The sequence below is a fragment of the Drosophila eugracilis genome, unplaced genomic scaffold, assembly GCF_018153835.1.
Source record: "Drosophila eugracilis isolate 14026-0451.02 unplaced genomic scaffold, ASM1815383v1 contig_47, whole genome shotgun sequence".
Taxonomy (NCBI): Eukaryota; Metazoa; Arthropoda; class Insecta; order Diptera; family Drosophilidae; genus Drosophila; species Drosophila eugracilis.
In genome coordinates this window covers 3,019,710-3,043,680 of record NW_024573338.1, presented here as the reverse complement: position 1 = coordinate 3,043,680, position 23,971 = coordinate 3,019,710, and the positions used below count along the sequence as shown (strand labels likewise).

Genomic DNA, 23,971 nt, shown 5'->3' with positions numbered 1-23,971 from the left:
TATCAACTTGATATAACTTTCGTGGACCATCTTCTACATGATTTATACACTCATGTTACCTAAAAGTATGCTCTAAAATAAATCCTAAAGATACAATCTCTGTCGCATCATCTGAAAGTTTTCATTCTTTGTACTGGCTTCAGTCTCATTTTTATTGTGGTTGGAATAACAACATCCCCAGCTCAGTTGATAAGAAACCTTGATAATTTTTAATAACAATGGAAAATGAGACTCTGCTCTCGCGAAATGCTGTACCAATCATAGACTTGGGAAACTTCCCTAAGGATGTGGCTAAAAACCTGAGGAAGGCTCTTTCAGAGAAGGGTTATGCTCTGCTTATTAACCACGGAATTTCTGATGAGAAGGTATCTAATTAAATCAAAAGCCTGATAATCAAAAACCTAATCTAAAACTACTTAGATCAAGACAGCTTGGAAGTATTTCGATAGATTTGTGGAGTTACCTGATAAGGTGAAATCATTATACGAAAGAAGCAAAGCTCCAGATGCAGAAAATCATGGTTATGTTAGCCCGGGAATGGAGCGATTTGATGGCAGGACACCGGAACTAAGACATGCTTACAATATATGTAAACTGAAATCGGAATTTCTTCCCGAAAAGCCAATGCCAGGATTCACCACCCATATTAACTCCTTAACGGATGACTTTAATGCCTTGGGTAGATTTATTCTACAAGCCTTGGCGCTTTCCTTAGAAGCACATCCATCATTCTTTGTTGATAAGCACTCCTACATGTTGTCCGATGATCGCTTCAATCTCACCACCCTGCGAATGCTTTACTATCCTCCAGTGAATGATCAAGATTATGGAAATACAATTCGATGTGGAGCCCATGCTGACTACTGTACTTTTACCTTGCTGGCACAGGATTCGGAGGGAGGATTGGAGGTCAAGTTGCGGGGCAGTGAGAAATGGGAACGAGTGGGGCATCTGCCAGGAGCACTCTTCATAAACTGTGGCGAAACTATGGCTGTATGGACAAACCAGCTCTATCACGCATTGGTATGGATATTAACTTTATTTCAAGGTACCTCAATATCAAAATGATTTCGATCTAGCAACATCGAGTGGTCGTTCCCAATCAGGTTGAAAGTCGCCATCGAGCCAGGCGTTCCATTGCCTACTTCTGTCATCCTGATAGTTCAACACTTATTGATCCAAAAGAGTTAAATATGACAAATGCTGATGCAAAAAACGAAAAGTAAGTAGGGTTTTTAAAATTATTTACGGATTTCCTACACTTTGTTTTATTCTTGCTTTTAGGATATACAATGCTTACGATATATGTATGGCTTTGGCAAAAAATGCATATGAGCATAATTATTAATAAGAAAATTTCAAAACGCTTAATAGATGATCATATTGTAAAGAACTCAACGCAAATTAGAGATAATTTTCTAATAAATACTTGTAAATTTGTACCTTTATGCTCTTAAGCGACTTGGCTTAGACTTCGCTTTGGCAGCAAATATCTACAATTACTCTTAAACTGTATTATTTTTAAACCCCCTAAAGTATGCAATAAAATCCGTGTATTCTCTTAGAAAAAATGTAGGTAGCAATTAGAGAAAAATGAAAATGCCTTAGTCTGTTTGGGTCAGTCTGTCGGAGAAGCTTGTCGTGTTCACATCGGTTATTCAGAGTTCTCAGTTATCAGAACCATTCCAGAAGCAATCTTTTTCGTATTTGATTTACCTCAGCGGGGATTTTATTTACCAAGAATGATAAACAGCAAGATAAGAGAGGACAAGTTGGAAACGCTTGTATCGCGAAGTGCTGTGCCGATCATTGATCTCGCCCACTGCGGTAAGTTTCCATATCCCAGCCCATTTAAATAAATTGAATTTAATAAACAAAAATTACAATCTAACGGAATAACATTACTAGCATTTATGTACAGTGGGTGTGCCCAAAAAAAGCCACCATCCCTAAACATAATTTATTTGATAAGGGCATTGATAAGCCCAATCAAACATTAGAATCAAGTGTAATTGAGATTAATGATGAACTGATATTATGATTAATTAAATTTCTTGGTGAGGAATAAACAATAGCATATTTTAATCGGCACTCTCTGTTTCCAGGCAAATCCCTCGTCAATCGTGTTGGCCAGCAACTGCATAAGGCTTTTACCGAAAAGGGAATTGCTTTCCTGGTTAACCATGGTTTAGCAGAAGACAAGGTGAGTTGGGATGGCTGTATAATATACATTCTCTTATTCTTTGTACACGCCACAGATCAAAGCAGTATGGGATCAGTTCGACAACTTCTTGGATCTCCCAGCAGAAATTCAGGATCGTTACAAGCGAAAAGATGGAGTAAACTATGGCTATGTTAGTCCTGGAGTAGAGCGATTCAATGGAATTACCCCAGAACTCCGACACACCTACAATATTTGCAAACTGGACGACAAGAATATTCCCAAAGAGTCTTTGCCAGAATTCGCAGAAGATATAACGACTTTATGCAACGATTTGAAAACCATTTCTTCGTTTATACTGAAAGCCATGGAGGTAGCCTTGGAGATTCCGCCGTCCTTCTTTATTGATAATCACTCCCAGATGTTGGAGGGAGATGATTTGAACATGAGCACCCTGAGGATGCTGTACTACCCGGCCATTGTCGATGATGAACCGGGTCAGAGTGAGGGCGCTATTCGTTGTGGTGCGCATGTGGACTATGGCACCTTTACCCTTCTCGCCCAGGATTCTGAAGGTGGCTTGGAGGTGCAGCTTCCGGGTAGCGAGAAATGGGAAAGAGTGGGCCATCTACCTGGAGCCATACTCATAAATGGCGGGGAACTCCTATCAATTTGGACAAAGCAGCGCTACCACGCCTTGGTAGGTTATTCCTCTTAGCTGGAAAATTTCCCTAAATTTTATCTTTTGTTTTGTTATGTATCCTTTTCCCAGCCACATCGCGTTGTTATACCTGAACAGGATCACATACGAACCCGCGGTAGACATTCCATCGCCTTTTTCTGCCATCCCAATAACTCGACCGTGATATCTCCCACTGATCTCTCGGGTGAATCACACAGACCGAGTGATGAGAAGTAAGTTTTATTATATTTATAATATTATCATTTTTGACTTGTTTTTCTTTTCACGATCCTAAGAGTATACACCGCCTATGAACTGATACAGAAAAAGTTTAATGACACCTACGGTCAGCGATCTCAATAAATCAACGAATCTGGGCCAAAAGTTTATAACAGCTCTTGCCATATGGAAATGATTAATTATTACAATTATAGCAAATTGTGTCTTTTTTATTAAGTAAAGATGAAATTTATAGTTTTTGATATGAAATAAATTATGGCATTTGAAAATAGAAAATTTCAGATAAAGCTAAGGTCCACTTTTTAGAGTATAAATAAATATTTAGTATCTAGTTTTATTTTTGTAATTATTTCAAAATTCCTAAATTTTACATTTCTATCTACCTTAAACCTAACGTAAAAATAATTTACTTATAATACTAAAATGTTAACAGCCCCTAAATGATCGTAGGGACATGTAAAAATATCGATATTACCCATAACAGCAACTACCGATAAATATGTTATCGCTTTCGAACTGGATCCGAACGTTCGAAGATTTGATCGCGGATCGCAATTGTTTTTTTTGAGTCGCGACGAGTCGCGACAGACGCCGTTCCTCTCTGCGCTAGTTCAGGTGTATCTAGGTTAAATTCGCGAGTGGAGTGAGTGTTACAAAATGATGGAAAGTGTGCAAAAAAGGCATCAGAAAGCGATCCCAAAATTGACTAAGTAGATTGTTGGCCAACAACTGGTGTGCTGCTGGTGCTATATCGTCTCGTCGGGTCGGGTGTTCGATGAAAAGCGAAACCTGTGCGAAAATAGAAAGCGAGTTTTCACTGTAAGCAAAAAATAAAACAAAAAAACCCATCAGTGTATAAATCACTAAATTTAAGCTGAATATGCGCTTCTCGAGTAGTTTTTATACATAAGTAGAGTAGTGAGTGATTTGTTCGTTGGAATAAGGTTTTTGCAACGAAAGGCGAGGCGAACGCTTACTCATATCCATACCCCTGAGACCCCGACCCCGAACTCGAACCCAACCCCTTAAAACCAAGCGAATCCATGCAGACTGACTGACTGACTGGAAGGCCAGACTTTGTTCATCCGGCGGAGCGGCATTTCCTGAACAAAAGCCGCCTGGCAACAGAGAGATCGCTCAGCTGGTTCGGTTTCTTTCGTCTTTTTGTTTTTTAGGGGGTGAAAAGGTAGACAGGAGAAGGAGGGGGAGGAGGGCTCACACCTGAGTCCGAGTGCCGTTAAACGGCAAACGGGATCTGCCAGATACAAAATACCAAATACAAGATATAAGATACAAGATACAGACTCACACCGCAACCAGAGTATCTGTATCTCATACATATATACTCGAATGTATCTATATATATACGAATGAATTTAGGTATGTGCATATGTACCTGAGCCACGTTAATAGCCATCACAAATATTGCGAAAGCAAACCGAGACGGGGCTACCTGTTGACGGCTTTAGATAGTCTCACCTTTCGGCCCTGCTTACCATAAGCTGGAATACCAACTGTGCTTTACCAAGTACTGAGCTCTAGAAAATCCCAACCGCCAACCCTTCTCCCCCCCTCGCAGAACGACAAGTGCTAATTTAGTTATCACAATTTTTGATTTGATTAAATTTTATCTAATTGCGACGCACATACTCAGGCATACCATACAATACACCCCGGTCGCACAATCAGTTGGTTTTTGCAAAATAAAATCGTAAACTGAGGCAAAATTGTAGCCAGTCAGGTGCGATAAGCTTTGGAGCCCAGAACTTGGAACCCTCTTATTAAAAAAAGAAAACCCGGGTGCTCATTCCGCCTAAGAAGCGCGTCGCGATTGTTCGATCGCCTCTCGTCCGCCACGCGCCCTTCTAAAATCACCAATCACTTAGGCACCCGTTCGTATTTCGTTTTACGGATCGGATCGTAAACCCCCCTATACCATACCCTTTCCCCGAAAACCGCTGTCAAATCGTTTGCTCGCTAGCCAAACAAAAACAATAGACGTTGCAAAAACAAAATACGAAAATTTAAACAAAAATACAAATAAAAAAGAAGCACACTTGGATACGCGATTTGTTTGTTTTTTATCTCCTCTGCTGTCGGCATAACCAGTCTAATAATCGAATTCTGTGTCTTGCTGTCATTCAGTTTTATACAGTCAGCCATCGCTGGAAGTGCACTCCGTCTTTTGGATCCCGGTTGCCCCTCCGGTCTCTTCCAAGTTTTGTGATAAAGATAAAGCGAGCACAAGTGCGGCGAGTGTTCGATTGCTAAATACAATCAAAAAAAAAATAAAAAAACCAAAGAACTTTAGACGTCGAAGAGCCTCTGGAAAGTAAAACAGAAATCAACACACATACAAAATGATAAAAACAAAGAGCAGCGACGACAAACTCGACACCCTGCTCTCACGCAGCGTGGTTCCGATCATCGATCTCGCCCACTGTGGTAAGTACCCCTCTCCTATCCCAACAGCACCACCCCATAACATACCACACCATCCCATTCCATAAAGCATACGCCTGATCGAGAGGCACTTCAACTCGTTGCTAGGGCAGCATTTCGTGCACAGTGAAAAAAAGCCCGGGACTCGGCCATCAATGAACAAGTTTTTCCATTCAAAAATAACACTTGACTGCGAGTTGTCTCGGAAAGGTGAAAATGATTAGGGAGTTCCCGTCACGATTAATTTGTTGTGAAATATGAAACATCTGCAGGAGTTCTAGAAAAAAAATAAATTTGTTTGTTAACTAATTTTTTGTTCTGTGTATGTTAATATGACTCTTAATTCTACAGTTAATAATGGCCATAAAATCATAAGGCTGGGTAGCTTTCCATTTTTAATCACAGGCTTAAAGTTTATATTGGATATAAAGTTTGTTCTATAAACAATGTTGTACAACGTGAATGGTTAAATTCTTAAGAAACAAATATGAGTGGGTTTGTGATAAATATGTTTTAATCATTGAAATTACCATATAAACAGAATTTCTTCCCAAAAATCCAATGATTCATGTATTAATAGGCTATAAATACATTTTTTTGCTTGCTCTTAGGAATTTCCAATGTTTGTATTAATATTCACACTTCTTATTAAATGATAGAAATCTTCTAATAATGTTGATAAGATTTAGATAACTTGAGTGGTAATGTCTAAAAATAAATAATATTTTTAGGTTTTTCTCGATGCACTTGAAAGCCCCACAGTCATTAGGGCTTAATTAGGTGCAGTTGGCATTGAGTCATTGCCAGTTCTGTTTGGCTGACTATTCCCAATTGTTGAAGGCTAACTGGGCTCCCTTAATTGCAGTTACTTAATTTTCGTTCGTGGTGCTATAACTACGTCGTAGTTAATTAGAATTAATTATTGACTTGTGCAATCGACACTTGATCTCTGGCAGCTGGGATTTCTGTGGGAATACAAATTAAAAATGCAAATCTGATCTACAAAGTTGGCCAGGGGGAATTCTGACTAAGAAATTACGTACAATTTCTACCTTATGGCGTGAACTCAACTAATTGAAAGTTGATAGTTAATCTATGAAGTACTTTTAATAGAACACTTATGTATATGTATGAAAACCGGCAAATATCACGCTGTTATAGCCTGTTATTTGATTGCGATTTCTTGGCTATCATAAATCATGAGTAATTTTTGAGTGATTGTTCTCTAAATCAGTACGGGTTTGGATTTATATATATTTATATATTATATTTATATATATATATAGTATACTTGCCCTGTTATAGATCATAATAAAAGTGACACAGAGTCGACGAAATAGGTAATACTTGAGAGATATAAATATTTATAAATATGTGTATAATAAATATTTATAAATGCATTGAAAAATCACTACAAGTTTTATAGATTAATGTAGACTAATCTAGTGCAGTCTTTCTGATTTCTAAGAAAGAATATATTTCCAGCTTATGTTGACTTTTTGTTTGTGTATCTGAGATTACCAAGAAGATACTTGGATAACCTTTAAGATACCTGGGTTAAAATTCGTTTCACCAGATTTAATGTCTCTTGTTTGTTCTTCAGCGGTTTCTTTTGCCCTTCTTTGGCCACACCAAAAATTTTCCATTTGCCTATTTTGGAAGCCGTGCCCATTGTGTTAACTGGGTCTTTGCCGATACGTGACACAGTTTCTCCTTCTCTCGGGGTAATGCGCCATGGAAAAGTGTTATGCCTGCTTATCTGGTTATGTGGATTCGAGCCGAGGGCTCACCCAGTAATTCGAGTTCACTTTAAGTACAGTACAGTGCGACTTGGCCTTGGCGGAAGCACTCTCTTGACCTTCTCGTCCATCCAAAGCCATTGACCCCCAAAGCAGCTAGAAGCAATTAAATCGCTGCCTTGCGGCATTTTTATGTCAACGGAACTTCAATTGGATTTTTTCTTGCCTCTGTTTTGTTTATTTTTTTGTTGCTGTCGTGGGCCCCGAGAGTTTTTTGAACTATTTATTGGAAATCAGTAATTTGTGGAATGTTTTGATTTCTATGAGGGTCTATTGGGGTCCCAATGTCATTATAGTCAGAGTGCGGAAACTCAAACAACAACACGAAAAAAAAACGCATCAAAATATTTACAATTATTTGAGTTACGAAACCTGATTTTGTTGTGAATGCAATGAGCAGAGTGAATTATTTGTTCACTGGTTGCAACTTTGTTTACACACAGCCGGTGACCAATAACCAGTATTCGGAGTTACCAGTTTGGAAAACGTCCATTTAGTGACGCATATTGTTTGTTTTTTTTTTTTTGGTGGGGCTTTGGGGATTCACTCGACAGCGTCATAATCAACGGACCTCACCTTGTTTTTTATATTTGGAATAAATAAATGATACTACCGAAATACGATGATCCAACGGCAGAGCCAGCATGTTAAGTAGTTGGACTTTTGCCGCAAAAACCGATTGAAACCAGCTTAAACCTGTTGATTCTTGGCTTGGATGACGTGCCTGGCGCTTTGTTTAATGGCCACAATCGCTTTTTTGCTGCCTGTTTGTCGCCATCTGGAAATACGTAGAAATTTGCCAGCTTGGCTTTAAACGGATTTCTCTTGACCCCAGCCCCCAGCACAGTCAGTTAAAGCCAACAGAATGTTGATTTGAATTAAGTTCTCTTGACAAATCAAATTGACAGCTGGCCAAAACGAAATTTGCAACCTTCAACACATTGATGCTAAGTTTTATTCAGATTCGATAATGTTATTCTGGCCAATTACCTCGATGCCGTTGACTTCTGTCCGCATATTTCAATGCCATTGAAATTATATTTCCATTAGCCCGACATCTGCATTTCCCTGCCCTACCCCCTATTCCCCATTTAAGCCTCTTTCCAATAGCCGCCGTTCAGTTGTCTATAAATAAGTTATACTGCACAGCCATATTTCTCAGCGAAAATTCCGCAACTAAATTGGCCGCATATATCTATATCGGAGAGGAGTATGTACATATGTATGTACACGCTCAAATGGGTCTATAAATATTGAATTGAATTAATTCAACCGAGGGACTCAAGTGGGGTATCGGAATCTATTTGTGGATTATGTTTAAGGGGTTTTTCCCGCATGAGTATGTGGAAATTTCGATAGATACAAAAGTTGAAAACAAAAATCAAAAAGACCTTCAAGGAATTATCTCCTCAATTTGTTTTAAAAACATTTTCTTGTACTTTCACTTATTTTTTCCAAGTGCAAGAAGAGTTCAGTTGCCCATCGCAATTAAATTACAAGTATACAGAATCAAAAGGCGTTGAAAGCAAACAATAGAAATGCTTAACGCGTGCCCGCAATTTATGTCTGACCATAAATGCATAAAAGCCAATCAATTTCAACGATAAATTTGTACAACAAAACGCCAATCAAATAGAAAACACAATAAATTTAAACGGGGGAAAACAAATCGAGACAAGTCGAGAATTTCTGGCAGCAGCAACGATCCCAATTGAGAGAGATGATCTTCAAGCGGTTTGGCCTCCTCTATAGAGTACATCTACTGACTCAATTAGATAAATTAGCGACAAGTTAGCACTGACAACTAGCTGCCTCAAAAGTGAATAAAAACAAAAACAACAAAAATTGGCAAATTGAAAAGCGACTCGCATCCCAATTGCCGCCTAATTGAATTGCATGCTAGCAGAAACCGACAAAACCGCACGGAAAACGAGCAAAACAAATAATAAAACTGGACCGACGGTCTAAATGAAAACGAAAGGCGATCCACGGCTGCTGTCGTCAATTGGAATCATTCAATTCGCCCGGCTAACCGACCAACTGACCTCTCCGCCGCCTCATCATCATTCCGGACATCATCGGGCCTACCAGTTGAGCAAACAATAATAACAATGCGAGTATTTCCCGCCTGGCGACAGAGCTCTCTTACCCGGAATGAGATGTGATAAGAAAGCGTAATTGTTATTATTTGTGAAATGCTACCCTTATCAGTTGGCCGAAGGCAGTGCGTCACTAACCAAATCGGGAGCTGAGGGCAGGCCACCCAGAGGGTAACTTCCAGTAGTGCCTAGGAAACCTATTTATAGATTGCGCATACGCCCGGTGTGACAGGGTGACACTTACGGGGAAGTATATATACATATATATATATATAATTACTTTGCATTCCCCGATTTCATTCATGACTTGTCCCTCGGTGAGTAAGTGATCACATTAGTGGGCGACAGCAAAGTGTCTGACATGGCTGGTGGGAAAAACCACAACCCTTCTTCCAGATATCTGCTATCTTGTTGAAAGTACAAGTTTGGTGCGCCAAATGGTTGGCGGGCTGGAACGCCATCCTCGCCACTTCCGCTGCGGCTTTTCCGCACATATTTTCTATTTAATTTTCCGCTGTGCATTGTCAATGCCGCCGTTGCATTGAAATTGATTGCATTTACCTTTATTGCACATTATCGAGCTCGCATTTTGCCTGCCATTGCGATTGTCGGTTATTTGAGATTCCAAGTGCACGATTATCTCAGCCAAAGTGAGGGGCTTGTAGGCGGCACGTGGATGTGTACGCCTCTTAGCCACACTTCTTAATGGGCCATGACATTCGAATCAATGGCCAAGTGTTCGCGAGCCAGCTATTTATTGCCTTTTGGCCATAGAGTGTACAATCTGCCATAAACACTACCCCATACTCGTACTTTATGATGGCCAGGTGGAAAACAATTCGAAGAAGCCATAAAATAGCAACCACAAAACAATTAGCGATTAAGTGGCAGTTCCGCTGGTTATTCCCACGCCCACTAATCTCTCTTTATCCTGATTCTGTTTATTCTAGGTATCGAGGAGGTGCCGGTCAAGTCCGTGGTCAACCGCGTGGGTCACCAGCTGAAGAAAGCTCTCTCCGAGAAGGGCATGGCCCTGCTGGTCAACCATGGCATATCAGATGAGAAGGTAAGTTAAGATTTGTAAGTTATTTGCTTTTTAACATCATAAATGAAATAAAATTTGAAAATCAAATTCCTCCAAATTTATTCAACAAGGATAATGTTTTTTTCGTTTTTTATTCTCCATTTTACGTCAAACGTTATCAGTAATCTTCAAATCTTAAATCTCAGTATATATATATATAAATTTATTATATACTTTTCATATCAGCTTGATAGAAGTTGAACTTAATAAATAGTTTCAGTTCCAAGGTCCCATATCACTTGAGATTAAAAAGAAATGGAATTTCAAGGTTAACGCTTTCTTATATACTAGAACCTGACAATAAAAACTATAAAGTTACATAAGTTTAGTTTATAAAAAAAAGAAATTATAAGAATTAATATTCTCCCTTCTCTTGGAACAGCTTAAGACTGCCTGGGATCACCTGGATGACTTTGTGGACCTCCCACCGGACGTCCGACAGCATTACATCCGCACGGATGGAGACAAACACGGCTATGTGAGTCGTGGACAGCAGCGTTTCGATGGCAAGGCACCGGAATTGCGTCACGCCTTTAACATAAGCACACTGAACGCCCAGAATCTGCCCGAAGAGCCGCTGCCAGGATTCGCGGACCACATCAGCACCCTGGCCACGGACTTTAAGGCTTTGGCCAGCTTCATCCTGCAGGCGCTGGCCGTCTCGCTGGACATTCCGCACACGTTCTTCCTTGAAAAGCACTCTCACATGCTGTCCGGCGACCACGACAACATGAGCTCCCTGCGCATGCTCTACTATCCGCCGATAGTGGACGACGAACCCGGACAGAACGATGTGATCAAGGGTCGCTGCCAGTACAGCTACCAGCGCTGTCTGTCCAACCAGCCAGACTTCCGGCCGGAGCACAATCCCCGCGACGAAGACGACCTTAACGAGGTTGATGGACCCAATGGTCAGTTGTTTGAGCACAAGCTGGGCAATGGAGCAGTGATCCAGTGTCCACCACATGTGGACTACGGCACATTCACTCTGCTGTCCCAGGACTCGGAGGGTGGTCTGGAGGTGAAGCTGCCAGGTAGTGAAAAGTGGAACCGTGTGGGACATCTTCCCGGCTCCATTCTTGTCAATTGTGGCGAGATCTTGAACATCTGGACACAGGGGCGATATCCCGCATTGGTGAGTATCTAGTTGGTGTGGTTTTTAGAAGTTAGTTTCTAGTTTGAAAGTTAAACTGGCTCATTGATAAAAAAGTATGTTAAGTTATAATACCAGACTTTTCTAGGCAGCAAGTTAGAGTAAAATTAGGTTTTATTTGTTTTTACCAAAATAGCTCTCAAAATGTTGCATTATCATTGTTAAACACAACTATTGCTTTAGGCACAGCTGAATGAATAATGTTTTAAGCAAAAGAATAATTTGTTGAACAAGTTAGATCAGTTTAAAAGCTGTTTTTGATAAGCATACTTTACTTTACAACTGAAATTGAGGAAAACAATTTTCCCTGTTGCCTTATTCCTGATTGTTATTGATTTCACACTGGTTTAACCCCTTTAAGCCTTTCAGATTTATGAAACCCAGTCTAATCTACTTTTTTATTGTTACCCCCAGCAACATCGCGTGGTCATACCCGAGCAGGAACACATTCGTGCCCGTGGCCGTCATTCGATAGCGTTCTTCTGCCATCCGGATAACATAACCATGATATCGCCAACCGATCTGCCCAATCCCGATGCCGCCCAAGACAAGGCGTGTCTGAAGCAGCGAAAGAAGTCCTTCAAGGCGGCGAAAGAAAGGTGAATTGGCAATCGAAATTTATTGCCATTTCCTGTACTAATTCACATTTCTTTCTCTTTCTTTCTATATTTTACTTGGCTTATCGCTGGCGAATATTGGTGGCTATAAATTTAACAGAGTCTACAATGCCTATCAGTTAATACAGAAAAAGTTTAGAGATACGTATAGCAATAACAATCACTCATAACGACCATAGACCGTCGAGCCATCATCCATCGCATCTCTACCTGAACTGGGATGAAGTTCGTTGTACGTCGTGGAAAACGGAAACGGGGGGAAATGGGAAAATGAAAGGCAGCCAACACATATGATGTTTTGAACCTTTTTATTATTACCTTTACTTTTATTCTTTTATTCCATACGATTGTAATTGCTTCATTTCATTAATTTATATGTATCGAGATACTATATACAATACATGCATACACCGTAAACATATCCCTTTGTATAATAAATATATATGTATAATTTAATATAGTTTCCACTGAAAAACGCACATGTTAACATTTACTTAAGTCGAGGGGGTTTTCTTTTTCTTTTTGTTTTCCTTTTGCTCATGAAACTTGGAAGGTATCTGAGTACAATTCCGAAATTGACCGACAATCGACCACAAGATCTGTGCTAGCTTTTACTTTTTTTTCGTTCGTTTTTTGTTTTTGGTTTTGTAAATATTTTTCACAAGTTAATTAACATTTGCCTCTGGTTGTCACATTTATTTGTATTTTTTATTTAATGCCATGCGGCCGAGTTACGTATGAATATATGAATTTCGCATTAATTTGTAATTACCTTCATGTGGTTTGCTTTTAAAATTCTCTTTTTATTTTTTCACTTTTTAATGCATTGACTTCTATTAACATGCATAATACATACAATATTTAACAATTATTCGACTACCCTTTATTATTAGACACTCAGTTTGTATTTTTTGTTACAAAATAAGCTTTAGCCCGGCGTTTCTGTTGGACATTTAATTATTAATTTTTGTTTGGCTTCGATTTTCGATTACTATGAGTGCATTTGAACATTGAGCCTCTTTCAGCTGTTTTTGTAATGTTTGTTGTATCTTAGGTACTTTGTATTTCTACCAGCAACATTCACTGTCAAAAATGAAATGAATCAGTCATATAAGATCATATAATACAGTCGCTGGCAGAATTAATAGTTGCTCAAGTCATTGTCATCCATGGAAAAGTAATGGGAACTTATCTTGAGATTGCATCATGGAATGACTCGCCAGCATACTTTTTCCAGCGACTGTAATCGTCGTGAGCTTTACCTAATTGCCATAATTTAATTATTTACTTTTTCGACATTAACGCGAACTTTTTAGTTTGCCTTTATTTCAAAGTCACATGCTCCCATGAGTTGACATGCCAATTTGCGGTTAAACTAAATCGTATTTTTGTTAATTATGGCATTTTGTTGTTGTTGTTGTTGTGATTGTTATTGCTGCTGTGATCCAGGTGGTTTACAGACACGTGCCACAGTTTTTCGAAAAAAATACCCTAATTTGGGGTATAATTAAAATGAGGAAATACGAAACCTAAAAATAAGGAAATTTTTGTGTTTTTTTATACAGCTGTGTTTGATTAATGTATTTTTCAATAAAATTTAGAAATAATATTTAGTGATATAAATGAAATATAGATGGCGTTATCTTAACACAGCTGTATTCAGTTTGCTTTATTTCCTCGTTTAACTGATGCACCGCCTACGAAAGTGCAATGTACTTGGAAACAGTTGTGGCAACAAAGATATCGCTTATGTAACCAAAAATAAATATATTTAAGTTATTTTAGTTTAAAAGCAAAAATGTTAAACTGTTAAAGAGCATTCGCTTTTTGTACTTCAACGTCTTATCGTTGGACGTTAATTTAGTTAACAATATTTGGCTACATTTCAAATGTTATCAACGCTGCTGACTGCCAACTTTTTCCTGGGCGTTCCGCAGTTTAAACAAAGTGCCGAGAGTTAAATAAAGCAAATATTGACACGCCCATAGAAGGAGCGAAGGGAATGGGGAGGGGTGTAGGTGTAATCACGCCGACAGAGACGGGGAGATTCTCATTTGTCGACGGCGGTGAGCTCTTAAGCCGGCGCTTTAAATAATGACTGTGAATCGTAAGAAAAAGTCGGCATAATATATATATATACAACGTATATATCTTTTTTTGCAACGATTTGATATTTTAGGCAAACAATTTTAGCCAGCTTTCCACTGAACCACCTTTGATTTATGGGCCGCTGGGGGGCGTGGCAGTTACTGATAATTTCTCTTATATATCTCATACTCAACTAATTTTTCGAGACGAAAGCGAAAGTTAACTAAAAAGGCTTTAAGTCTGAAAGTCTAGTTTATTGTGCTTCGTTAAGATTGTCCAGGCAGGAGAATAAATAGCATTTTTAGGAATTAGTCACACTCCCTCCAAAGATTACAAAACAGTTCCATGAATGTCAGTTGCATCTAATTGATAGAGAGAGAGAGACAGAGAGAGAGAGAGAGTGAGAGAGTGAGGTACACATACGCATTTAGCTACAGGTATAGTTCGTATATAATATATATAGCTCTATAGCGCTAATTCGACTACAACAACAGTGGTGGACTTAGAGTCGGGAAACATCAAAGTTGAGGCTAAAGACCCAATGGATATGTTAGTCGTGCTTTAGTTTTTCTCTATATTATATATATATATAAATAGTTTATACGAATGAATCTCTTTGGTTATGTATTATGACGTCTTTAATTGATTTTAATTTAATGAACTCGATTATCTTAATGCTTTGAACGAATCAAGTGAGCTTTGTCACTGCAATTTAAGGAATGCAGAATGCAGAGTTATACAAACAAATAAGAAAACTCTGCTATAAAATAACATTCAATTTGTGGGGGATTTAATGCAGTATTTAAGACCTGGTTGAGGATTTTGAGTATTTACAAAACTGCTTGTTACTGAATTGAAATAAATATTCAGTCTTTATTCGCTAGTCGAATAAAATAAACCAAAAATGTGAGATATTCAACCTAAATTTGGATATTTATAAAGTGCAGAAACGTTCTGTAAAAGATAAATTAAAAAGAATTAATCAACCAGACCTTCAACCTGCACTTTACCTACTTTTATTTTCATTTTTTCCCTTTGAGTATTATTTCAATGCATATCTCATATTTTATTTGGGTTAACATCTAGCTTTCTATATACGTATATCAAACACTCAATTCATATATCTATTTGCATGGGCAATTATAAACATCTCTTTTATGAAATTCCTGACTCCATGACACCTAAATGTGTATGTCGAAATATTTCTATTTATATATTTCAATTCATTTTGCACGTCAATTTGCTGTTCTTGAAGGCTTTCTTTAATCTGTGGGATTGTCGTATTGTTGCTGTTGCTGTTGCCGTTGCTGTTCTTGCTTTAGCTATTATTATTTGTGGTTAAATTCTTGATTTTAGCCCTCTTAGCAGCCATTTTGAGATATGTTTTTGTCGAGTAATTTATTTGTAAGCTGGCAATCTGGTTTTTCTTTTCTTTTTTTTGCTTTGTTAGAGAACACTTGCGCACTCATGAACAGACGTTTTTGTGTGAAGCACTGGAGATGAAATCAAGTATACGCCATGGTTTTTAGTTGCTGTAGAGTGGATGCAGCTGCTGCATTTGGGCATCTGTGGTGGGCGTGACATTGACGGCATACTGGCGGGCACGCATCACGCTCATGTGAATCTCCGACGAAGCCGTGGAGTTTACACAGTTGGGCAGCTCAGCGGAACCGGATCCGGCACGGGCTCCATTAGTTCCCCGACGGCTGGGACCACCGAACTCCAGATCCCGGTCATCATCCCGGCCCCTGCCGCGTCGGCAGAAGTAGAAGGCGTAGGGAAAAAGGCTCTGTGGGTTTGAAGAAAAAGAAAATGTACAAAAACAACTATCAGTGAGAACAATAACCTTGCTGTTTTCCTTTAGATTATACTATGTAATTTAATAGAGTTTTAGCTCGCTACTGTACAGCACTCAAAGGTTAAGCATACGCCGCGTGGGACGGTCGACAATCGACAGGGGGTGGTGGTAGGTGGGCAGTGTGGTGGCGGCACATGTCTGTGACAATTTGGTTTCACACAAAAAACAAAGGCTAAAGGGAGAAAGGGCAAAAAATACAAAAAAAACACACACACACACAAAAAATGCTAAACGAAATGAAAGGCCGCGCATTCGTACTAAAAAAAAAGGGACGAACAAGGACCCGTCCATGTGCCTCTGTGCCTGTGTGTGTATGTGTTTGTGTTGCTGGTGTGTCAAAGTGTGCAGCATAAAAGGGAGAATTTTTAGAGAAAGAATAACATTTCATCATCAGCATTTACGCTTGTGTGGAGAAGATGTAGGTGTGAGTGTGTGGGCATACACATACAAGAATATATATATATATATAGAAGAGGTTTCAGTTTTAATTTAAATATTACGTTTTATGCTTTCTGTTTTTTCGTTGCATACTTTGGCGCGCTTAGCTTTTGTTGGGCCATAGGCAACGAATCAGCACAGTTAGCGCCATCTGTGCGTGGAAAGAGAGATGGTAGTAGATGGTAGTATATGATGCTAAGTGGTAAGCAGAATGTTCAAGCGATTAGAAAGCCTTGAAAGCATTAGAACCTATTCATACTCCAAACCCAGGCCTATAGTACAAGACCCATCCAAAAGAGTAAAAAAGATAGAGAGTGACAGAAATAGAGGGAGAGAGCAGGCGATGGCAGGCAGGCATGTAGCAAGTAGCAAGTTGAGCAAAGAACGTGCAGAGTTTTCAGTTCTTCAGGCTAAATGGAAAAGCTAGTTTTCTTGCTTAGCAACCAGTAGATGAAGCATTTCAATCAGCTAATATGAACGCTACGCTTTCTACACTCTCCGCTGAACACAGAGCTGTACTGAGAAAAAACACTACTTGGTTCCCTTATTGGCTTTGTAGATTGTTCATATCAAAAATGTTTAAAAAATTAAATAAAAATTGAATTAAAGGCTCTTTGGGAAAAACAAAAATTGTATTTTAATATCTTTAAATATATTAAATCATTATATTTATAATATTTTAATATGAAAAGTTAGAATTTGAATGGCCAATTTAGGAGATGTTTTTCCTCAGTACACCCATGATGCCAATAGCTACCAAAATAATTGCTAAACGTGACCCTCTTCGGTTGGACGCTGCTGTTGCCGCGTCCGTGTTGCCAGTTGCCGTCGATATGGTTGCCGCTGCCGCTTCTGTGCATTGGGTGGTGGCCCTTTCCTTTGCGATAGCAGCAGTAGCCGAAGCCCTGTACTAAGTCTAAGGTGGTGCAGAGAATTCAGTTTTTTTTTTGTTTTTGGATGCCCGAACAAAGCGAAATTGAATAGAATAAAAGTCCCATCAAGATGTCGAAGTCGAAAATAAATGCAAATTACTCAATAGCCAGCCCGCAACTCACCTTTAGGGTCTTCTTGAAGGCGGCCCTGAAGTCGCGGTTGAAGTATGCATAAATAATGGGGTTCAGGGCCGAGTTGAAGTAGCCGATCCAAAACAGGATGCCAACGAGGAGGCGCGGGGTGATGCAACTATCGCACAGCGAGGAGACGATATACCTAAAGGGAAAGGAGGCGTAAGTTTCGACCTAAAATTAGCTAATGTTACGGTTTAAAGCAACTTAAATCCTTAAAAAAGTCATCCTAAATATTGGAAAATATTGTAAATGATCAAAAAACGTAAGTATATTCCTTTTTATAAGTTTAAGGCTTAAATTAATAACCCAAACTTAATTAAAAACTGCCCAACATCATAGCTTAAGAGTATTAGCCATATTTACGCCTAATTTAAGCCATCAAGTATACGCACCAGAGGAAGAACGGCAGCCAACAGATGAGGAAGGCGCTCATGATGATACCCAGGGTACGGGCGGCCTTGCGTTCCCGCCGCATCGTCGAGATGGTCGACTGCTCCACCTGAATGCTCGGTCGCGGCTTGGGAATTTGGCTAATCTGCAGATGCTTCTCGAGCAGCAGGGCGGCCACCTTGGATCTGTCGGGGCACACAAGTAATTAGCGTTAATTGGCAACGGGCAAATGAATGGGCCACTCGACCACTGGTTACCTGTACACCAAGCGCTCCTGACGGTCGGCCTCCTGGTAAATGCGGTAGTACATCGACAGCATCACGATGCCGGGGATCCAGAAGCTCATCGACGAGCTGACTATGGCGTACGCCTTGTTCACTTTGAACTCGCATATCTGGAAGGATGAAATTGCCATCGAAATCGGGAAATGCCGATTTGATGGGCAACTCAATTAGCGACTATCAATAAATCAAAATGGACGCGGAACAATGCGGAACCCTAATGGAGCGTAATGCTCCGCAATTGCCAACTGCGGCTGCCTGGCCAACGATGCGTATGAGCAATGGCAATGGCAATTGCGATGGCGATGGCGATGGCAATGCGATTACTGCAATGCCAAGTGCGACAATAAAAACTCAATTACACTGTGCATTACGGTGTTGGCATGACAAAAGGCCACCAGAAGACATCTAATCAGATTTACGACCAGGACGTTCTGTGCGTCCTGTGCTGCTGACAGTTATTAGCATAAACAAGTAAAACTAATTAAAGCCACTCCCACGCGCAAGCTAATGCTATGCAAAAGGACCCTCCAGCCAGGTGGAAAGCCCAAAAATTATGCACAGCCCGTGTGCTGAAGTCAGCCTCAATACGCGCACAAAAACCCGGGGAATGGAATTACCGACATTTATTTCTACATCAGCATTTTATTGCGCAATGATAACCGCAACGGAATGAGGCAGTAGCAGCTGCTGACGGGCAAGATATATATATAATATATATGTATATATCTAGATCAGAGAGAACTGCCTAGGAGCTTGGCAAGTATTTGCCGGGGAAACCAATAAAATGGAGTAATAAATATGCTACCTGTCGGCTGGCAGCCTGAAAGGCGTAAAACTGCTTCAGCCACACAAACATAAATCAATTTCCGTTGAGGCGGGTCGGGGAAAAGTCAAAGGCTGCCACACGGACGCCCACGTGGCTGATGCCATGCAAAATGCAGGCAAAGTCGATACCGTTTAAACTAAATTAGAATTTTCTATTAGTTTAATGTTCAAGAAAATTGAATAAATAATGCAGGCAGAGTCAAACAAATCTGCGGGGGCCTTAATGAAGTCTTAAGTATATTTAATTGATCAATTTAGTGCATTAAGTTTCTACTCACATGCGGATTCGATTTGAGATACTTGTAGTTCTCGGTCGTTGTGTACCATCCGGAGCAGATGGGCAGGAACGAGAGGAGCGCCGGCGACAGCCACACCATCAGAAGCATAATGAACACACGCCGCTGTGTCATGATTAGAGGGTAGTCCAGCGGTTGGACGATGGCGTAGTATCTGCGGGAAAAGTAAAACAGATAATGGATTTCATAAAATATATTTATGCCTTCAGAAGTCGGAACTTAAATTAGTTCGCAATGTCAAAGTAAGCCGGGACTCACCTGTCCACGGATATGCAGCACAGGTGCATGATGCTGGCGGTGGAAAAGTAGACGTCGAAGCTGTTCCACATATCGCACATCACGGATCCAAACATCCACTTGCCCGAGATCATGACGGAAGCATTAAATGTCATCGCACAGAGGGCGACCAGCATGTCGGCGACGGCCAAAGAGACCACAAAGTAGTTGGTAATGATGCTGCAAGGCGATGGAGAGAGAGAGAGAGAGAGTAAGAGCTGGGATAAAACTAAGCAGGAAGCCATACAGCCAGCCATTAAGAGATGGATGCCATTGCCTGAGTGCCATTCGAATCGAGATTGCCAAGTTCTCAAATTAAATTTGTGCATTAAGCTTTCAAGTCACTCACAGCTCACAGCGCTAATCGTTCTACTCAGACGTTCCTTTTCGAAACTTGAGTTGAGAAAACTTTTTGGGGCGCACATTGCGCATACGCCGCGTGTGACCGCCGTTTAATGTGGCATGGCGGTACTCTGAGTGGATTTCATTGTTTAATGGGTTAATTAATAATTAGCTTAACGCCACCACAACTTCCACCAGCGATCATCAACGTTGCGTGGCACCGCAAAACGTTAAGTCAATTAGGTGCACGCGGCGTATACGCAATGTGGAGCAGCAAATGCGTTTATCGGCCGTCAGAACTGATTTTCAAACAATCAGGCGTACATAACCCCATTCCAGAGATACAACCGCAACCGAATGGGTTGGTTGGCATACAAATTTAAAACCGGAATGTCTGCGGGGACTTGACTCGCAACACCACAACTTCTCAAATGAAAGTTTTGCTTTCAGACTAAACGGTTTAATATGCAAGATAAACTTTCGAATGAAAGAACTTTTGATCTGAACTAAAAGTGCATCAATCATGGATGATATATGCTGAATGCTTTTATAGTTTCCATCACTTTTTAGCTTATCTAGTAGTGTATTTCAGATGCGTTGTGCGCTTTATTCGTTTAGCTTTATCTATTAAACTCGTTAGGAATCGCTCTCCATTTTGTCATATTTCACTGGGACATTGAACCACCGTCCGCAAACCTAATTACGACCACAAACTGAGCAAGCCGCAGACGCTCCGAAAGGTCGACCCTTTAGGGGCAAGCTTAAAGCACCGCAAAGTACAAAGGCAAAATACCCGCATCAGAGGCGAAACACGAAAATGTTATTGAGGCGTTACCCAAAAGCCGATTACATAGTGGGTGGGCGTGGGAACAAGCGTTTCGGTTGATGGGTGTCAAGTTTGATTACAATTATGAGTCGACACTTTCAGCACAGACATCCTGGCAGGCACAAGTTAATAGGGAAAGTAAAGGAAAAAGAACTCATCAACTTCTTCTGCACTTGATCTTGGGCCAGACTTTAATTTGTCACCCAATTTATCGATTTGGGTGACATGAATAATTTAAGTTAAGTGTGGCTAATCGGAAAAGTCAGGCACAAAATGTCAGGGAGATGGCATATCCAGGACATGAGCTAACAAAAAAAAATGTGACTCGCCTTGGTCACAAGGATTCGAGATGGTGGCAAATGTAACATAGGGTCTAAGTGGGAATACATGTTGTTTCGTAATTAAGTCTAATTTGCCGTGATGATTTAAACTGCCTAGCGAGGCGGAAAAGGTGAAAATGGTGCGGAAAACGCACATGACAATGAGCCCAACAATAATGAAAAAGATGCTGGCACAGGCAGTTGAGATAAAAACGGCAACATGGCATAGACGTAGTCAGGGTCAGGTCCCAAATTGCCTGTCCCTGGCAGGCTAAATGAGCCTCAGCCCCATCCTCAGTCTCATTCTCATTCTGATTCTCAGTTTCATCCTCATCCACATCCTCCTGAGTCGCAGCCACAAATGTCAGGTGTATGCGTTCATTTTTGTTCCAAGGCAAAAGGAATACGGCAATGACAGTGGAAGAAGAACCATTTTCTTGGGACTGCTTTAATAGTCTGCGCCTTGACATTGAATGTCCCGGGGTTACCTTACACCATTGTCGCCTCGCTCCGAGTGCTTTATGTTGGGTTCTTTAAATGCCAACGGTGCTGAGCTTATGAATTTGCGGCCGAAACACGTACATACTTTGCTACCAGGTTACTTGGTAGTCTTTCCACCTCAAATCCCTCAACCGCCCACGTGCTCATATCTCATGTGGAGGCGGCGCTCAATTCATAAATTTGACAAATTATATGGCCGCCCATAAAGTAAATGCCAATGGCGGCGTCCCCCATAAGTAGGCAACAATATTTTTATGCTCCCCCCTTATTAACATTTCTAATGTAATTACGCACGTATCTAGCATTTAACTTGGCCACTGGATCTTAAACCAACCATCCACGCCCTAGAAATGCTCGGAAGGCGGACAAGATGAGTTCTGTGCGCTTGACACGCAAAAATGATGGAAAATATGATAAATGATGACAAATTAATGGCCGCAAAAACGAGGTAAGCTACTCGTAAAGCCGAGCGCGGTCAAATCGCACAAAATCGCTCGGCAGGAAGGTGCAAACAAAAAAAAAGAAATAAATAAATGGGCGACTGGAAGGCTAAGTCATGTCCTTGACAGCTACAACATCCGCGTTTCGTGGACAATGTGGCAGGTTACAGCTCAGGCAATTGCTCAAAAACAAAGGGGGACATAAAAGGCTATATGCAAAGGCTTATTCTTAAAGTTCTCTTTATGAATGTCGTATGTTTAAAGTTTGAATAAATTTAAGACTGAGGTAAAGATTAAAATGGTTTAAGGGCAAGGTATGTTACTAAAGAGAAGCCAAAACTGTGGTTGGTAAAAAACACCACTTGATTCAGGGCCAGAAATTAATGAAGCCAATGTCAACCTAGACATATGAGCACACATGTCCAGTCGACGGATGTGTGGTGAAGCCACCACAACAGGGAGGACTCACCGCAATTTCCGGTGGCGCATGACGGACACAATCACCAACATGTTGCCCAGGATGGCGGCCAGTATGATGAAACCAATAATGAAACACTTGACGAAGACTAATGCCAAATGGCTGCTGCCATCGGCGTCGTCGGTGGATCCTTCGCCCGCCTGAATGTCCTGTGCCTGTCCAGCAACTACATCTTCGACGGATACGGCAATGCTGCTACCACTGCCCACCGCACTGCCCAAACCCTCGTCGATGAGCCCATCGGCTATGAATTTCAAATATCGGGCATGTGAAGCGGATTCCTCCAGCACGGGAAGTTTGCCGCCTGCCAGGGGTTCCTTTGTCCCGCCACCGATGTTGATGCTGCTGCCCTCCAATATTGTCCTGGTTGTGGTGGCCGACATGGCCTGAAGTCTTTGCAAAAGCGTCATGGTAATGACCACAGGCGGTGCTAGTTTGTGCTCTTAGTTGCCAGATCCAAATGTTGTCCTAATGCCATGGAAAAGCACTCTCAATGCGGACGACATGCTGCCTGGCATTTGCTCTCGTTCTGAGAACTCCTATTATTGCCAATCGTTTGCCAAGTCCTGCAATTGAAAAAAAACTCGATTTATTTTCTGCCATATTTATGAGCCCACTTTTCAAAAAGGGCCAACAACAGTTCGTCGATGGAAGTAAAGGGGGCTTTAACATGTGTATTTGCAGAGTACTTACTTAGATAAAGGCAATACAAATATTTAGTTGGCATTCAAAAGAGTATTTAAGTTTATACTAATATTTATTTTTGGTAGCAGTTAAATGAAAAATGATTTCTTTTTTCAAAGGGAATGCTATTTTCTGTATTATTTTTTGGTGCTGCAAAATGTTGCATACCAAGTTTGGGAGAATATAAAACCATAAAAGTATCTTTTGACTTCTTTTTAAAAATACACAAAAATGTGGTTACTTTTCTACCAAACAAGCATTGTACCCTTCCTTCCCTGACTACGTGTCTCATGAAAATGTATAGATTAAGCTTCATTTTAATATCTGAAGAGTTCGAAAAGTATATCAAGTTGCCTGAAACCTTGTATTCATCTTTTGACTTCTGCTTGAGATTCCGCAAACGCGTTCTCCTGGATTCGACGATATCCATTTACATTTGCATCAATTCGGCATTTGTTGTGACAGCCAAATGAACCGCAACGTGCTGGCTATTTGTCTTCTATCCGCCTGCTCAGTCGCATGCCCCAAAATATCGTGGAACATGCAAATCTCTGAGGCAGTTGAATAAGCAAAATCAGAGC

The 23,971-nt window shown here is 40.5% G+C and overlaps 4 protein-coding genes across 5 annotated transcripts; 3 read left to right on the top strand and 1 right to left on the bottom strand.

Annotated features, from left to right (window-relative positions):
• Positions 1-168: 168 nt before the first annotated feature.
• Positions 169-1,442, top strand: LOC108115644 (2-oxoglutarate-dependent dioxygenase htyE). The gene is made up of 4 exons (XM_017227197.2): positions 169-365; positions 421-1,023; positions 1,080-1,222; positions 1,285-1,442. The coding sequence occupies exons 1-4, from the start codon at positions 219-221 to the stop codon at positions 1,346-1,348; spliced, it is 957 nt and encodes a 318-aa protein (XP_017082686.1). The 5' UTR covers positions 169-218; the 3' UTR covers positions 1,349-1,442.
• Positions 1,443-1,611: 169 nt separating this feature from the next.
• Positions 1,612-3,359, top strand: LOC108115643 (UPF0676 protein C1494.01). Its single transcript, XM_017227196.2, has 5 exons — positions 1,612-1,827; positions 2,106-2,203; positions 2,259-2,861; positions 2,934-3,076; positions 3,140-3,359. The coding sequence occupies exons 1-5, from the start codon at positions 1,743-1,745 to the stop codon at positions 3,204-3,206; spliced, it is 996 nt and encodes a 331-aa protein (XP_017082685.2). The 5' UTR covers positions 1,612-1,742; the 3' UTR covers positions 3,207-3,359.
• Positions 3,360-3,626: 267 nt separating this feature from the next.
• Positions 3,627-12,728, top strand: LOC108115642 (UPF0676 protein C1494.01). 2 transcript variants are annotated; one of them, XM_017227194.2, is made up of 6 exons: positions 3,627-3,902; positions 5,229-5,528; positions 10,374-10,489; positions 10,890-11,642; positions 12,075-12,259; positions 12,378-12,728. In XM_017227194.2, the coding sequence occupies exons 2-6, from the start codon at positions 5,444-5,446 to the stop codon at positions 12,445-12,447; spliced, it is 1,209 nt and encodes a 402-aa protein (XP_017082683.1). In that variant the 5' UTR covers positions 3,627-3,902; positions 5,229-5,443; the 3' UTR covers positions 12,448-12,728. The 2 variants fall into 2 exon arrangements, with proteins under 2 accessions (XP_017082683.1, XP_017082684.1); XM_017227195.2 differs by having other exon boundaries at positions 3,634-3,726.
• Positions 12,569-23,270, bottom strand: LOC108115640 (octopamine receptor beta-1R). Its single transcript, XM_017227193.2, has 7 exons — positions 22,698-23,270; positions 19,782-19,979; positions 19,506-19,677; positions 18,376-18,512; positions 18,121-18,303; positions 17,717-17,870; positions 12,569-16,154 (listed from the first exon to the last, which is right to left on the bottom strand). The coding sequence occupies exons 1-7, from the start codon at positions 23,114-23,116 to the stop codon at positions 15,891-15,893; spliced, it is 1,527 nt and encodes a 508-aa protein (XP_017082682.1). The 5' UTR covers positions 23,117-23,270; the 3' UTR covers positions 12,569-15,890.
• Positions 23,271-23,971: the final 701 nt, after the last annotated feature.